Source organism: Mizuhopecten yessoensis, unplaced genomic scaffold, assembly GCF_002113885.1.
Source record: "Mizuhopecten yessoensis strain PY_sf001 unplaced genomic scaffold, ASM211388v2 scaffold11159, whole genome shotgun sequence".
Taxonomy (NCBI): domain Eukaryota; kingdom Metazoa; phylum Mollusca; class Bivalvia; order Pectinida; family Pectinidae; genus Mizuhopecten; species Mizuhopecten yessoensis.
In genome coordinates, this window is record NW_018408909.1 from 173,204 (window position 1) to 190,411 (window position 17,208).

General features: G+C 35.2%; 1 protein-coding gene across 5 annotated transcripts in view; it reads left to right on the top strand.

Annotated features, from left to right (window-relative positions):
- The window catches only part of LOC110467104 (ubiquitin carboxyl-terminal hydrolase 34-like), a 53,974-nt gene that overhangs the window by 30,470 nt on the left and 6,296 nt on the right, over positions 1-17,208 (top strand). For all 5 annotated transcript variants that reach the window (XR_002464806.1, XR_002464805.1, XM_021524020.1 and 2 more), the window contains 34 exons: positions 356-421; positions 766-912; positions 1,245-1,301; positions 1,645-1,722; positions 1,958-2,052; positions 2,233-2,402; positions 2,782-2,956; positions 3,213-3,291; positions 3,563-3,616; positions 3,962-4,090; positions 4,252-4,316; positions 4,632-4,761; positions 5,173-5,319; positions 5,528-5,610; positions 5,852-5,930; positions 6,668-6,832; positions 7,080-7,259; positions 7,874-7,978; positions 8,252-8,296; positions 8,583-8,687; positions 9,111-9,258; positions 9,836-9,933; positions 10,133-10,165; positions 10,486-10,620; positions 10,999-11,082; positions 11,547-11,653; positions 13,418-13,595; positions 13,916-14,073; positions 14,452-14,530; positions 14,926-15,052; positions 15,362-15,484; positions 15,824-15,928; positions 16,186-16,307; positions 17,067-17,190. Coding sequence is in view for 3 of the 5 variants with exons in the window: in XM_021524020.1 (XP_021379695.1) it covers positions 356-421; positions 766-912; positions 1,245-1,301; positions 1,645-1,722; positions 1,958-2,052; positions 2,233-2,402; positions 2,782-2,956; positions 3,213-3,291; positions 3,563-3,616; positions 3,962-4,090; positions 4,252-4,316; positions 4,632-4,761; positions 5,173-5,319; positions 5,528-5,610; positions 5,852-5,930; positions 6,668-6,832; positions 7,080-7,259; positions 7,874-7,978; positions 8,252-8,296; positions 8,583-8,687; positions 9,111-9,258; positions 9,836-9,933; positions 10,133-10,165; positions 10,486-10,620; positions 10,999-11,082; positions 11,547-11,653; positions 13,418-13,595; positions 13,916-14,073; positions 14,452-14,530; positions 14,926-15,052; positions 15,362-15,484; positions 15,824-15,928; positions 16,186-16,307; positions 17,067-17,190 (3,775 nt within the window). In the remaining 2 variants the exon portion in view is untranslated. The remainder of the gene's footprint in view (positions 1-355; positions 422-765; positions 913-1,244; positions 1,302-1,644; positions 1,723-1,957; positions 2,053-2,232; positions 2,403-2,781; positions 2,957-3,212; positions 3,292-3,562; positions 3,617-3,961; positions 4,091-4,251; positions 4,317-4,631; positions 4,762-5,172; positions 5,320-5,527; positions 5,611-5,851; positions 5,931-6,667; positions 6,833-7,079; positions 7,260-7,873; positions 7,979-8,251; positions 8,297-8,582; positions 8,688-9,110; positions 9,259-9,835; positions 9,934-10,132; positions 10,166-10,485; positions 10,621-10,998; positions 11,083-11,546; positions 11,654-13,417; positions 13,596-13,915; positions 14,074-14,451; positions 14,531-14,925; positions 15,053-15,361; positions 15,485-15,823; positions 15,929-16,185; positions 16,308-17,066; positions 17,191-17,208) is intronic.

A 17,208-nucleotide genomic window follows, 5' to 3' on the forward strand; every position in this document is an offset into this window, starting at 1 on the left:
CGGGGCCCCAAAGGGAACATTTACCAATATTTTCAAATTCTTATCCATTGATGACATGACAAGTATTGTATTTCACTTAGTTTACATGCTGATTTCCACATCACATCTAAACAATAAAATAAAGCTACCAGTATCTATGATATAACTCAGGTGACCGCTAAGGCCCTTGGGCCTCTTGTTTAAAAAAGCAATTGAAGAAAAATATTGCAGTAGAATACACATATTAAAAGAACACTTTTTAATTGCATATGGTAAATATCATAGTTTCTTGGAATCTGCAATCACGTGAAATGCTTTTAATTTTAAGGTAAATTCATCCTTATAACTATTTACAATGATTTCCATTTTATTTCAGTGTTCAAAACATAACAAGTATGAAGGTACCATGTCGGAGCTGAAGAAGATGTTTGCATATCTACAGGTATAAACAATTGACTTACATTGATTTAGTGAACACGAACTATTTCTTCTCATGATATAAACTTGTATTATCAAGCAGTAATGCTTGTTTATGAACTTTTACTTTGCCTTCCTTTAATGTCAAATATGCAATGCTGTTTGAATGCTGTTTATGAACTTTTATTTTGCCTTCCTTTAATGTCAAATATGCAATGCTCTTTGAATGCTTGTTTATGAACTTTGATCTATTTTCTCAGTTTTAATTGATTTTCAAACGAAAATTATTGAGTAAAGGAATTCAGTGGCTGGATTACTTTCATTTGTAGTAGTTTGCTGTAAACATGTCAATATTTTACTTTCCAATAGGAGAGTGAAAGAAAAGCATACAACCCTCGGAGCTTCTGTAAGACCTACACCATGGACAAACAGCCTCTTAACACAGGGGAACAGAAAGACATGACCGAGTTCTTCACCGACCTCATCAGTAAATTGGAGGATATGTCGCCAGAAATGGTAAAGCTGTTTGATAATGGAAAACTGGGATATATTAGTATTAGGGCTCACCAAATTTTCCAAAATTCTTTGTTGACAATAAGGATAGCAAACATTATACAATAAGCATACTTTTACATGTTAAGAGCAGAAAACTTTTTGGAAAGGTACTTTTAGGGAAGAACATAACTTATCGCCATTTATCTGTGATTTTGTTCCCAAAACTGGAAAATAAGTGTTACAGTTAAAAACTTATCACTAGGAGGACATCAAAAGAAATTGTAGATGTAATTTCATTATTTGAAAAATAAAATAGACAGTTAAATGAAATAGATATATTTTTCTGTTTTCAGCACAAGCTAGTGAAGAGCCTGTTTGGGGGTATTCTGACAAACAACGTGGTGTCTCTGGTAAGTTCACTCCTAAGTCAAGGCTAATCTATCTATATGTTATACTCCACAGAGACCAAAACGGATTTAATACAGATCTAATGATCTTGACAAAATTTGCATCATGCAACGTTTGAATTTGTAAAGTGTTTAAATCTGTACAGATAATTTCAAAAATAATACTGGGGTTCACTGGAAAAAGAATATTTTATTAAAAAAATTGAAAAGTTTATTTTCAGGGTTAGATCTCTTATAACTATGTTATATGTTGAAGAATTAAATTAAATTTAAATCCTGATTAAAAGACGTTTTGATTCCTATCCTTAAATTACTATAGATTAACGTAAGTTTTGTTGATGTTTAGGATTGTCCCCATGTGAGTCGGACCCTGGAAGAATTCTACACAGTCAGATGTCAGGTCACAGACATGAAAAACCTCTACGTAAGTGTGATAGAGATATGGACAACAAGAGTCTTGAAAGTATCTTTGGTATGAAAGATAATTTATCACATAACATTACATCTAGTTTCTTCAATTTTCTGATATTTTCTGTAAAACATTTTAAATTTCTGATATTTTCTGTAAAACATTTAACCAAAGAAAGTCAGAACTTTCGTTATTGTGTTTCAGTTTGTTTTGTACATGATCTTATGTGAGATTATATCTGTGTTGACAGGAATCGCTGGATGAGGTGACGGTAAAGGATATGCTAGAAGGAGACAATATGTATACCTGCTCAAAGTGCCAGAAGAAAGTGCGTGCTGAGAAACGGTAGGTAGTATTTTCATCTAATCCATTAATGTCAGGCCATATTAACAGTAACAAGATTTTCATGTGAATGAGGTATCTGTATATAAAAGAGTAACAACTTGAATTAAATTAAATTTAAACAAATTTTAAAAAGTTGATAACAAATTTTGAATTGAATTCTCCAATATATTTTCCTATCAGGGCATGTTTCAAGAGGTTACCGAGGATCCTGTGCTTCAACACCATGCGGTATACGTTTAATATGGTAACCATGATGAAGGAGAAAGTGAACACCCACTTCTCATTCCCCTTGTGTTTGGACATGTCTCAGTACATGGAGAAAACTCTCATGGGACCAGACAAACTCAAAGGTATGTCTAATAAGATTCTTTCAACAAAGAGTACCATAATGGTCTACTTTTGGGTAGTGTTTGATTTGAAAACATATTGAAGTTGGTCACTTTTCTAGGAAGTATGACTCGCACCTGAGTGTCATGATTTGTGCTTGTGATACTGTCATGCACCACCTGGAAACTAGAAAGTAGTGAGTTTTACTTCTATGGTGTTTAGGAAGTTGTTCTATCAAGACCTATATGTGTTCTGAAGCATTCTTCTCTGTATTCATGTGAAATAACTGGTAGCAAATGGATTTTAAAGAGCATAAAAATGGACAACTTTGAAAATATCGTCTGAAATATCTTTTGAAGTGTTTTACGTATCATTAATACTGCATTGCCATTCTTCCAACAGTGGATGATGATGAGGATGAGCGACTACAGATGCTGGAGATGGAGGATGATGAAGATGAAGGCTATGATTACGAGCTGACAGGTGTGACTGTTCACACAGGGACAGCTGATGGGGGCCATTATTACAGCTTCATACGTGACCGAATGCACACAACTGACAACGGCCAGGATAAATGGTGAGTGAATGTAACAGTAGAATCTTGTGGATCAACAAATTCAACAGATGTAAATCCTAATTGTTAATATTTTAGTGTTCACGTTGAGGTTTGAAGCATTTGCATCATAACAAATATTGGAAAAACTTTTATGTGTCTGATGTTTAATTTAATTTTTTAGAAAAAACTTGATCTTGAAATGGTTGAACTTTGATTTATGTTTTTTGTGCAGAAAGGTTGTCACTATTTAAAATGTAGAAACTATTTTCTCATGTAGGTACCTGTTCAATGATGCAGAGGTGAAGCCATTTGATCCAAGTCAGATTGCTACAGAGTGCTTTGGGGGAGAGATGACGGTAGGCTTGGAATGCAATACATTTTATTTAAAACTTGACAATTTAAATATCAAGGAGTGATCTGTCAATTTAAATATCAAGGAGTGGTCTTAAAGAAGTCCAAAATAATTGTGGCTTAAATGTAACACAGTATTTGTAAAAGTATTCAAGTAAATTAATTTTGTAATTCAAATTTGATTCTTTCATACATTTGTTCTGTGTTGAAATTTTTAATGATAGAAATTGTCTTAGCTTTTTTCCCAATTTTCAATATTTGCTTTTCTCTCTGCAGAGTAAAACTTATGATTCAGTGACCGACAAGTTCATGGATTTTTCATTTGAAAAGGTAAATAATAATAATGGCTTTATTGAGTAATACATCTGCTCCTGTTCAGTCCCTTAGCATGGAATGGATCTGTGGAAATCATAGACCAGACAAAGACTTGGAGTTAATCTAATAGTGATTGAAGTAACATGTTTGCAGCAAATTTGTTAAAGAGAAGATAAAAAATGCTTTCCATGTTAAAGGATTTACTTTTAAGCCCAAAGGAATTCCAGTGTAAATACACTTGATACTCTGACCCCAGCTTGTACAATATAAATTCCAATAGAAAGAAATATCAAATACGAAAATAATTCAAATGACACCACAGGGGTTTTATGAATTTAAAATTTGATTGATTTCTTCCAGACAAATAGTGCTTACATGCTGTTCTATGAGAGATGTCCAGCAAAGAAAGACACTGAGGAGCCGAATAAGTTGTTAGAGGTTGAACCCGTCCAAAAGTTCAATTTTGAACTGTCAAAAGAATTGGCTGAGGTAGGTGTTCTGTGCAAAATTGTTGTTTTACTAAGTACAAACTATGAATCAGTGTGTATTAATGCAGCTTTGAACAGATTTTTGTCTCCACATAGAATTATCTGTCTCTTGTTAACAAAGTTTATGATGTTGTCAACCTGTGTTGTTTTCTTTCTTTGAAGTGGATTTGGCAGGACAACATGCATTTTCTCCAAGACAAGAACATATTTGAACACACCTACTTTGGGTAAGTTAAGTTGTCAACTAGCATTTAGAGGACCTAAATCATGTAACAGTTTTCACTACAAATATATACAGATCTTTTATAAGTAAATGAAAAATAAAATCCGTCCAAATGGACACTGCATGATAGTTTATTAAGGAAAATTTTACTGAAATGAAGTTAAAAAAAAATATTAACAGATTTCTTGGCAATTGCATAATGTTTATTTTCATTCTCAAATTGCAATACTGTAGATACAGACTCCAAATAAGATGTATGTGACTGAAATTGTCTGTATGAAATGACAGAGCGATATATTGAATATGTTCTGTTAAATAGGTTTATCTGGCAGATCTGTGGATACATCCCTACAACTCTGTCTAAAGATCCCCAGCTACAGGTGTCCCTCAGAGCCTCACAGCTTAGCACTTCCTTTGTCCTCGAGACCCTTATACATGCCAAGGAAAAGGTAAAATGCCTTCCTAATATATAATATGCATTTTCTATGATGTTAACTGTCCAAAAAGTAAAAGATACGTCTTTACCAATTAATGTTGTTAATTCTTTAGTTCAATAAAATTTTCAGTGAGCCAGCCAAACTTCAGTTTAATATTTAATGTAACTTGTAACCCTGCAAAACTCATTCAACTTTAAGTTAAGATAATTCTTCAGTAGAACATGGTCCACTAAAATGATTTTCTTAAATTTGTAGCTCTTGTTTAACAGGTTTATGCCTTGATAATCTGTAGTAAAGCAGGTCTTTAAAAAAAAAAATGCAATTTCACTCCCTTGTCATAGAAAAGTTATGGCTGACCAACAATGTAAGTGAAGTGAAACCCTGTTCATGTAGGTTTGTTAAACAAAGCACTTTTGTTGCCAGCCGACCATGCTGCAGTGGATAGAGCTACTGACCAAACAGTTTAACACATGTCCTTCAGCGTGTGAGTGGTTCCTCGACCACATGGCCGAGAGTGACTGGTGGCCGATACAGATCCTCATCAAGTGTCCAAACCAGATGGTCAGACAGGTCAGTGCTTGTCTCTTTGAACTCACACTCAAACATACATCTAACCAGATCGGAATTACAGAAAGTGTCACCTTTATAACCTTATACATTTACAATTCCCTTCCCCTTTTCAATCCTTGATAATTGTTGCTTCTTAATATTTGTTTAAAGACATTGTTGGCATTGGACAAACTTAACTTTAACTAACACTGATTTTTGTGTTGTCTAGATGTTCCAGCGACTGTTGATACATGTGATCTCCCAGTTACGGTCAGCTCACATGGACTTGTACCTACAGCCGTTCATTGAGGGGTGAGTATTGGTCTCTTAATTGTGTTAGATTAAAGACTTTATCTCATTAACAGTATATGATTAAATGAAGTCTAAGTAGTAATACCTGAAATCAGTCTATATGTAACAATAATTGGAGCTAATGAACATTTGAGTGCTTAATTTTACAGGCATAGCTGAATGTTTCCTCTCTAGTGGAAATTTGATTGTATTCATGACTGTTTGCTCTGGTAATATAATACTGTGTGGTTGTTGCCTCCAGTGACGACGGTGAGATAGATGTATCAGAGTTGGGCACCAAGTCCTGTGTGACCAGGTTCATCAAGAAGATGCTGACAATTGTGAGTATAAGATTGTAGGTAATGTCCCTTTGGTCTGACATGCTAAATGACATACAATGGAATCCTTCTGATGGCACAGCTGGGACCGAGTATATAAAAAATGTTCGGTTACACTGTTGCTCTTGTTGAACAGAAGTCCTATTTCTGCCAGACTTCTTGCCTCATAATCTGGTAAATCATAATCGTATTTGATAATCAAGAAGTTGTCTGAAAAGAAACTTCTCAATATATGTTTTTGGAATCGGGGAACGTATTTGATATCACCCATGGCAGATTTTTATGCCATGGCTATATAGTGGGGTCATTAAGTGTTTGACTTTTCTGTCGGGCCATATGTTTGTCCTTCCATTCAGCTTTATTAGACGTCCTATTTAGCATCAAACTTCTTGTGGGATACATCCTGAGTACTGCACCGATATATCATTTGTAGGTCACTGTGACCTACATTTTTTTATTCACCAACATGGTTAGACATTGCATTTAGTGCCATTTCATTGGTTAGATTTTGTGTTAAGCTCCATTTCCATCAAATAATGAGGCATATACATGTTTTACAATCATTTTCATGTTTTGTTTTATTAATTTTAAGTACAGACATGTTTTGACTTGAATTGTAATATACATTATATAAGATAATTAAAGTTACATGCCCTTTTTAAATGACCTTAGATATATTATGAAGCACAACTAATGACCAAATATAACTTTCCCTTTACCTGTACTTTGCATTAATACAGATTGAGCATGGTGTGCGTCCCCACAGTAAGTACCTGACTGAGTACTTTGCCTTCCTGTTGGAGTTTGCAAAGATGGGAGATGAGGAGTGTTTCTTCCTTATTAACAGTAATGCCATCTCCACTATGATTGGTTTCTACATGGGACAGAAGGCTCAGGAAAACTATGTGAGTTCTTCTACCTGCATTTACCTTGTATACAACATTTAATTTACTGATACTTTAACTTCATAATAGAAACAAAGAATATGTGGTGTAAAAATCTCTTCTTAAGCAGTACATTTGATATCAAAGATGTTTTCAAAGTGTTGTTTTTGTAGTTAACGTTCATAATATATATGCTCTCGGATTGTTATCTACATTGTATCTCCTCAAACTGTACCTTTGTGTGCATTTCACATTATCTGTTATATAGGTGGAGATCCCATCAGATGATGAGGAGGATGAGGTGATTACAATCACTGATGATAACTATAAGCCAATGTCACTGGAAAAGATGATCACACTGATAGCTCTACTGGTGGAGAAGTCTCGTAGCGAGGACAACCAGCTTCACATTTCTGATAAAGACTATAACTCTGTTATTGGAGGAAAGGTAAATAATAGCTCATTCTCAGTAATCTCTAGGGAGGCTTACTTTGAGGATAAAAAAGTAAAGAGGAATGTCAACAAGATAAAGGTTTGATGATAGTGTTTCACTGTGTTGTGAAGGAATGGATTGAAAAACTAAACATCAATCGAAGAAAGTTAAAAGTCCAAGTTTAGATTATTCAGGTACCCATTTATCTGCATGTAAGTGATGTCTATGAAAACAAAATTTTAATGACGACTGAATCTGTAGTAGGAATTTGAATTAACAGTGCACAGCTGACTTTGCAAAATAGACTATATTCTTTAACCAGTATTACTAATAACAGAATAGCTAGTAGTATGGAAATTAATAATACACACATTGGCAGAATATCCTATCTGTTAAAGGAATAATAAATATTGGTAATACACAATGAAGAATAGCTAATCTAGTGTATAAATCAATAGCACACATTGCAGGTTTTATAGCTGATATCAATGCTGTATGGTGACAGAAAGGTTGATCATGTGAACCCACACTGCACATTGCCTTGTTATTATTGTGATTTTAGTAAAAGATAAAAAATTGAAATCTGGTGAAGTTACTGTATTACTGTTGAACTTATTTTGATTTTGCAGGGATTCCCATTCATGTCCAACCAGATCAGAGACAATATCAATGTACGGCAGACCTGTAACCTCATCTTCAGCCTGTGTCGTTGGAACGAGCAGCTAGCTGTAGCGGTATGTATCTTTTAAACCTAGGACAGTGTACCAAGTAATGGTTTACTGATATTTGGTTACTCCTCGAGAAAATATTAATACAAACCCAGCAATTAAAAAAGCATAAATACAACACTGCAGGAAACTTTTTTTTTTTCTAAGTTAAACATATAAAAAAACATGCACAATTTAAATGATTCAATAGATAATTGAGTTCTTGTGCTTCGGATGGAAACCAGAAGAGTTAATTATGTAATCTGGAAATTATTTCAAAAAATGTGTTGTTGTTTGCAGATTGTTACTATGGTTTTCAGTGCTATAAAGAAGCTGAGTATTGAGGTAAGTTTACTATTTGGAACTTTCACCGTTTGCTTTTTGTATTGTCACCTAATGAATATTAATCTTGGAAATATGAAAATCCCACTTAGCATATTTAAATTAGAAAATGAAGTAGGAAATCTAATTTTATTAGAAAAGGAAGTAGGAAATCTACAGTTTTATTGAATGTGACATTATTAGAACCTATCCAAAATGTTACATATTTTGAGAACTGTGTTAAACTGAATGCTAAGATTGTGGAAAAAAAGTAAATAATTGCATTGAACTCTGCATACATCTTTTACAGCATTCACAACCCTTCTTCAAATTGATGTCAATGCTTGTGGAGTTTGGGGGAGGACCTCCAGGGCTGCCCCCCTTCACTCAGTATGTCCTACAGAGATTCTGGGAGGTAAGTACATACAGGTCATCACAGTTCATTGTAGCATTATTGTTGTGAATAAGATGGGAAATATTGCCTTTTAAGGATCCCTGTACTACTGCCAAAAACTGTAACTACACTTTAGAAGAAACAAGAATTTCCGGCATGACAATGGTTTTGATCTATCATTTCTGAAAAGAAAATCATACCTTCTGGAAAAATCAACAACTGTTCTACAGTTTTATCCAAAATGGAATTAAGGGAAGGTTACTAAGTTTACAAAAAAGCATAATGCAATGGGTCCGGGATCCTTAACAGATATATTTTCAATTCAAAAACTGAATATTTAAAAGAACCAGAAACATTTAGACAATCCTTGATCATTGTGTTGGTATTATCCATTGCTATGTGTCAGAAATGGTTCAATAACTCATCTTCTGGTCATCCTTCCAGCTGACCAAGAGCTGTCCACAGCCATGTCTGGAGTGGATGTCTACTCAAGTGACCAGGAACAAACTAGCCAGCCATTGGCTGCTGAACCAGATGGAGAGTTGGGTAGAGCCCTATCTAATAGCCAACAACAATGTTAGAGTCAGAAATGGTGAGATTCATTGGAAATACAATTTAATTTATATGAACAGCTTGTCAGAAATGGGGAGTGTAGTTGGAATATGAAATTGAAGCCTAATGCCTTGGTAGAGTGACCAGTGGCTGTTTTTCTGCAGGTGGTAAAGAAATTGTGATAAATGTTGTTTGTTTATGGAAATGTAAGTTTTGTACATTTCTTTGCTAGAGTAATTATATACGAATTTTGAACATCTGTTAATAATTTGACAATGTACTGTCCTACTACTTTATAACACAACAGCATTATAATCAATATCACTGGTACCTGATAATTAAGAAATTATATAGAACTTAAAGTGTGTTAAATTAATATTTCTTGTTTGTCATATTTCATGGATGATGCTTGTTGTTCCTTGTCTAAAGGGTAATTTTACAACAACAGAATAAAAAAATAACTTCAGTATCCAAACTGTTGAAAGTAAAATGTCTTTAGCATCAACAGAAATTCTCTATACTCAAGTGATTTTGTCAATAAAAGCCTAAGTCATGGCAGTTAAAATCACATTAGAAGGAAACAGTTATTAGTTTGATGTGTTTGTTTTCCCTTGCAGCCACCGCATGTCTTCTTGTATCCCTTGTGCCAAGCAACCACTTCCGCCAAACATTTGTAGCCACACGTCGCATCCTTAGTCCCCAGAAAGAAATCTCAGTAAGTTTGGCTCATCTGTTTTTAGGCAACACACGACTTTGAAATGTTGGTGTTGTTTGTTTTAGATTATTTTAAATGAATGCTTCCAACCATTTACAGTAATAACAGACAAGAATTCAGATTCACATAGGTAATTTATGCTTTAATTAGTTTGAAAAATGTCTATGTCATTCATCGTTCCTTTCTTTCTGTTTTTTAGATATCAACAGAAGGTATCGTTGTATTACATCAGGTAAGATTGATTTCTTTTTAATGCTAATGAGAGAAGTTATTTATGATGCAGAAATTTTTAAATAGCCATTGAAATTTCTGATAATGTTCATTGTATTGCAGATTGAGCAGATAAAGGTCAATTTTGTTTCATAACTACCAAGTTGTGTTGATTTACTATTCTTTCCTTTAACAATCAAAAGTAAAGAAATTTTTCATTTCTTTTCATTTCAAAGTTAAATATTTCATAGTTGATGACTTAAAGTTTCCATAGTTTCTTCGGGATGAAATTACAAAATGGTTATTTCCATCCTCACCTTATATGTTGTTGATTTGTTGTAGATCTTTAACCATTTGTTAAATCTCCTACAACGTGCCAAAGTGTATGCGGACTCCCAGAGTCACGGCACAACTAAACTGCTGAGCTATTTCACTGTACTGACCTACTGTCTCATCACTAGGGAGGAAAAACTCATGGTAAATAGTTGGCAACATCCTTGGAAATTCTGTTTACTTTCTAGACATGTATTGAAATATGACTGATATTTTGTCAGGTTGAATGTAAGAATTTTTCGACCTAGAATATTTCAAACTGTTAATGACTAATATAGATTACCAAATAAAAAATATGTAAACAGGAAGAAATGTTGAAAAGGATTACGAAAATTAAAATGTCCACCACTGCTAACAACATAGTGGACCTACCATTTATGTCAACAGCACATGGTAGTCCAATCGTTTTGGGCTTGCAACAGGCAAATAGCAAGTCATTTAAGAAATATGTTCATGTGAATAGCCATTTTAAAAGTATGCTGTTATATATATATAATGATGATAAAATACCTGTTATTGTAGTTCTCCAGTTACTTCGGTGACCTATGGCAGCTGTTCCAACCCCGGCTCTGTGAGCCTCAGATCTCCATGCACCACAACAAGCAGGTGAGTACTGTCATCAGGCCACAGAATCACCAAGTTTCTAAACTTTGAGAATGATCTCAATTCTCAAAATTATATGGATTTTAAGGGCAATATTTCCTCAAACATCAGTTGAAATAGTAAAATATTTATGATATTAAGAAATCATCTCTTGCCTTGAAACAGGTAATGATTGTGGAAATTCTAATTATTTAATAGGGAGGAAATGTGAAATTTCAGAATATTTAGATTACTAAGTTAAAATGGTTGAAACCAGGGTCATTTTTTTTACATGAAATGAGTATGCACTGATTGATGTGTTAAGTGATTTGTATAAAAAGAGTCATGTTGTATTGAAATCTTGGGTGTCTACATCAATGCTCTCCTGAACATAATGAATTTGTAAACAAGTGGTAAACAATAAAAAATAGTTTTGTGCACTTAACACAATCTTGTTTGTACAAGTGTATAAACTTCTTCTCCTGCAGGCATTGCTGTACTTCTGGTATCAGGTGTGTCAGGACTGCCCTGAGAACATCAAACTCATCGTCACCAATCCCCACGTCTGTAAACAGATAGCGTACAACTACATTCTGTAAGTAGTGGTTCATCCCCACGTCTGTAAACAGATCGCATACAACTACATTCTGTAAGTAGTGGTTCATCCCCACGTCTGTAAACGGATAGCGTACAACTAAATCCTGTAAGTCGTGGTTCATCCCCAAGTCTGTAAACAGATAGCATACCACTACATCCTGTAAGTAGTGGTTCATCCCCAAGTCTATAAACAGATAGCGTACAACTACATCCTGTAATTAGTGGTTCAACCCCACGTCTGTAAACAGATAGCGTACAACTACATTCTGTAAGTAGTGGTTCATTCCCACGTCTGTAAACAGATAGCATACAACTACTTCCTGTAAGTAGTGGTTCATCCCCAGGTCTGTAAACAGATAGCATACAACTACATCCTGTAAATAGTGGTTCATCCCCACGTCTGTAAACAGATCGCATACAACTACATTCTGTAAGTAGTGGTTCATCACCACTTCTGTAAACAGATAGCGTACAACTACATCCTGAAAGTAGTGGTTCATCCCCACGTCTGTAAACAGAATGCATAAAACTACATCTTGTAAGTAGTGGTTCATCCCCAAGTCTGTAAACAGATAGCATACAACTACATCCTGTAAGTAGTGGTTCATACCCACGTCTGTAAACAGATAGCATACAACTACATCCTGTAAGTAGTGGTTCATACCCACGTCTGTAAACAGATAGCATACAACTACTTCCTGTAAGTAGTGGTTCACCCCCAGGTCTGTAAACAGATAGCATACAACTACATCCTGTAAGTAGTGGTTCATACCCACGTCTGTAAACAGATAGCATACAACTACATCCTGTAAATAGTGGTTCATCCCCACGTCTGTAAACAGATAGCGTACAACTACATTCTGTAAGTAGTGGTTCATTCCCACGTCTGTAAACAGATAGCATACAACTACATCCTGTAAATAGTGGTTCATCCCCACGTCTGTAAACAGATAGCGTACAACTACATTCTGTAAGTAGTGGTTCATTCCCACGTCTGTAAACAGATAGCATACAACTACTTCCTGTAAGTAGTGGTTCATCCCCACGTCTGTAAACAGATAGCATACAACTACATCCTGTAAATAGTGGTTCATCCCCACGTCTGTAAACAGATCGCATACAACTACATTCTGTAAGTAGTGGTTCATCACCACTTCTGTAAACAGATAGCGTACAACTACATCCTGTAATTAGTGGTTCAACCCCACGTCTGTAAACAGATAGCGTACAACTACATCTTGTAAGTAGTGGTTCATCCCCAAGTCTGTAAACAGATAGCATACAACTACATCCTGTAAGTAGTGGTTCATGTGGGCTAGATGTCAAGTGTTGTATTTGATTCGTGTAATTTAAAGTTAAAAATATTTATGAAATGACATTCTTTATTTTAAATTTTTAGGCAACTATATCTTGATATATATTTTTTTTCCATTCTGTTGTAAATGATATGACAGAATGTACAAACAGATGAAGGCTTCGTCTGATATTTATTAGGAAAGTTTACATGTGGACTAAAATGAATGCTGTATATCGGGGAAATTTTTGCCACAGTTTAACCTTCCCCATTTTTGCCTTCTGCAATCGGGGCATATCTATCATTACAGCGACCATTAGTTAACAGCTGTGAAGGGCAAAATTAACACTATGCAAATATGGATTTTACAGGCTTAGGGGAAAAGTTTTACTGGGTTAAGTTTTCCAGTATACAGTCTGTTTTGGTATGGAAGGAATTGTTGATGATTGTGTGTTCTTTGACCAACAGAGCGGACCATGAAGACCAGGAGGTCGTCATGTTCAACAGGATCATGCTACCGTCGTACTACGGTCTGCTGCGGATGTGTTGTCAGCAGTCTCGCTCCTTCACTCGAACTCTAGCCCAACACCAGAACATCCAGTGGGCCTTCAAGAACATATCACCCTACCCAGCTCAGTACACTCAGGTCAGTTATCAGGCATGGGAGAGGTGGTGTCTCTGGCTTAAAAGACAATTGTCTTTAATTACAGAATATATATCATTGATTTCAATACTGAGAATCATATCAAGAGAAACTTGTTCTTACCGGTTAGAATTTTCTCAGCACAGTTAAGAAATGTGAACTTGCAATATGAAAGCTCACTGCCATTTCATTGGTAAATATCATATTGCTATGACCACACACTCAATCTTATTTGTTAGCAGACAGTGAAATCACAAACAAACAAAAAAACTTAACCTCTTACTTAGTTTTTGTTTAACTTAGAATGTTTAATTTTGTTACAGGCTGTTGAAGAGTTGTTCAAGATCATGAAGATGATGGCCACAAAGTACCAAGACAGTACTGAGGAAGAAATCCGCTCAGTCAATCTCTTCAAGCGCAACATGATGCAGATGTTCCTCAACTTTCTGGATGCACGCTCCATGTGGCAGACACTCATTAGGTGGGTGATAGGCTATAACGATGACAAGTTCAGTACACTTTCAAATTACACTACCACCCTTTGTCAAGACAGAATTTTGGCACGATAAAGAAGTATAAAGAAAGAAACATGTAAATGAAATTTTAAGAAATAGGTAAAAAAAATGGACCTTGAATTATGTTGGTGTAAAGTGAAGTGAGGGATATAACATAACAATATAGAGAGTACAGGGGTACTTTACTATCCCAAAGCATCAGCTACCAAGCTACATGTTTACACGAAGGAACACTTTTTCCTCTCTCAACACTGAGTTAATGTTAATGAGTAGTTCAGTGAAGAATTAATCTCAATGATGAAGTCAAAGAGGATTTATATTTCTTTATTGATTTTGGTTTATAGTGCATTGAAGGTTCTGATAGACACCACAGATGACAGACTGTTGCTGATATATCAACAGGGCCTCCAGATGATCACAGAGGTAAGCAAGTTCTCCTGCTTGTTAGAGGATGTACTAGGATTCCAATTGAAATATTTAATGCATTACATAATTAAATTCAAACAGCTAACATATGTATATATACATTTGTACATGATTTTTGTCTGCAGAACATGTTGGTTATATCAGAATGTTAGTATAATATATGCATTAGACCATCTAATTTAAACTATAAAAAAAATTGTATTCATGATTTGAATATTTTGTAAAATGTGAAAAAATGAAATTTGCATTTCCGCTTCTGTGGTATTGATATTTATGAAATACATGGCATTCAGGCTGAGTTCAAAGGATGCATTCATTAAATTGTCATACAAAAACTACAGTTGTTCATTGCTAACTACTGTTTTGTTATATGGGATATGTATGTTTTACAGGCGTTCAACACACTACATGTGATGTACCACGAGGCCACAGCATGTCATGTGACTGGAGATATTGTTGACCTACTGTCCATACTTCTGCCAGTCCTCAAGGTTGCCAGACATTTCCATGAAAAGAAAGGTAATAACTCTGCTCCTGCGTCTCCTCTTTGGTATTTAATGGGTAATCATACAACATTACATCTGTAGCATACTTTATCAGTTAACCTGCAGTATATCATTGGAATAATGGGTAATTGTTTACTGATAGTTTCATCTTGTTGATCATGTGATGCTTCCGACTTGTAATTAGGATGAAGTATTACACAGAAATCATGGTTTCAATTTACATAAAGGAGATCTTAATAGAACTGAAGAAAGATAAATCCCAAATTGCATTGAAAATGAACCATTGTCCTCTATTAAATATGGCTATCATCATACATTTAAGGTTCCACGGCAGCTGATGTGAATACAGTGCTACAGAGTTGGAAAGACAGGATGGAGTTTGTGAAGAAGTTATTAACACTTCTAAACTCTTATACACCTCCAGAGATTCGCCACATTTCCATAGGTAGGAGCGGCTGTGGATTTACACTCCGAATCATTGGAATGGACTTGGAATATGATAAAAAAAAAAACTGGATTATTATTGAGTTTTGTGTATGAGCCCAAAGCTGTTTCATTGATCTACATTGATCTATCAAAGAATCTATAAAGTGATCAACATACGCATATGCATCTAATACTTTTGTAGTTTCATCTCAGATTTTTCTATTTTGAACGATTTATTGTTGACAGCACATTGGCTATACCAATATTTAATCTCACGCCTAACTTTCTGTGGTACATGTAGTATTGAGTTGCTGACTCCTGACACTGGTAATACTAATGATGACGTTTGTGTTGACAGAGGTGTTGCGAGAGATGATCCTGACATTCCAGAGCGAGTGTGTCCATACTGTGGTCCCCATACTTACCCAGGCACATGTGGCCTTCCAGGAGAGTAACCTCCCAAGTATGTAGTGTTATAAATGTAGCGAGTCAAACAAAAAATAAAGTTAGAAGTGAAAAGTTCATGTTCAATCTTTGTTTTGCCTTGTTAAGTTCTCCTTATGAATGTGGGAGGAAATATTGTCAAATTTATGCTATAAATCAATGCCGAGTAGTTGCAATGTTTTCCAAAGTGTAGACTTTTAATTGATTTCGATTGTAACAATTCTTGATGTTTTTATATGTGAGGTTAACAATATTGAGACATGTTTGTATTTACAGTGACAATGGGTCCATATTTTCCTCGGAGGGGGCAGAAACCGATAGGTCCAAAGTCTAACATTCGACCACCACGACCCCAGTTCAACATGATGTTACACTCCAGCCAGATAGAAGCCACAAAGGTGAAACAGGAGTAACGTAATATCTGATACCATATAACTGGACCATTTTCGTTTATCGTGGTCCAAACGGCTAAACCGGTTGAACCAGACTTGTTTGTTTATGAAATAAGGTCGGACCTAGAAATCTGTTGCTGCTTTCAGGCAAGCCTTGACAAAGCCTTACAAGGCCTCGATAAACATTTGCATGTCCCCCAGGATTTATACCCGAAATGTAACATTTAAAAACAGACAAACTGTTTGTTCCACATGTACGAACAGGCCCCTGTAACAGAGAAATGACCTGGGCCTGTATTCGTAAAACCATTGTCACGACTCAAAGAATCGAGATCTATGCACAAACTGTCTTATTCGTAATTCACTAATTTCTTGTGAAAGGATCTAAAAGTAAATACTATTAAATACTTACGAAACATGAAATAAGTCATTTTAAAAGATACTCTCTAGCTTGAATAAAGAAGGGAGCTTCAACACTGAATCGGAGTTTGAGAATGAAAACAGTTTAAGAATTTAGGCCCTGGTGCAAAATACATCTGGGGGTAACTGTTGTTATGGAATTACTATGGGGAGAAAATATAGATATTGAGAAAGAACAGTTGAACGGTTTCTGTCAAAATGGTAATCTCCTTGGTATTCTAGGAGATTGTACACCAAAAGTGTATAGACAGATCTAGTATGTACAAATGTTTATTTAATTTACAGGCAGTCAAAAACTAATGACATCATAAATCAAAAGTCATTGAAACAAAATGTCTATTGCAGGGGGTAGATGATATGTATGACAACGCCTTGTTGGACTTCTTTTCACCTTATCATGCCCTGGTTGATCTTCTGTGTCGTGTTGCTGTCAATCATCAGAGCCTCAATGAGGCAATCATCAATCTTAGTAAGTATTAGTTCTGTG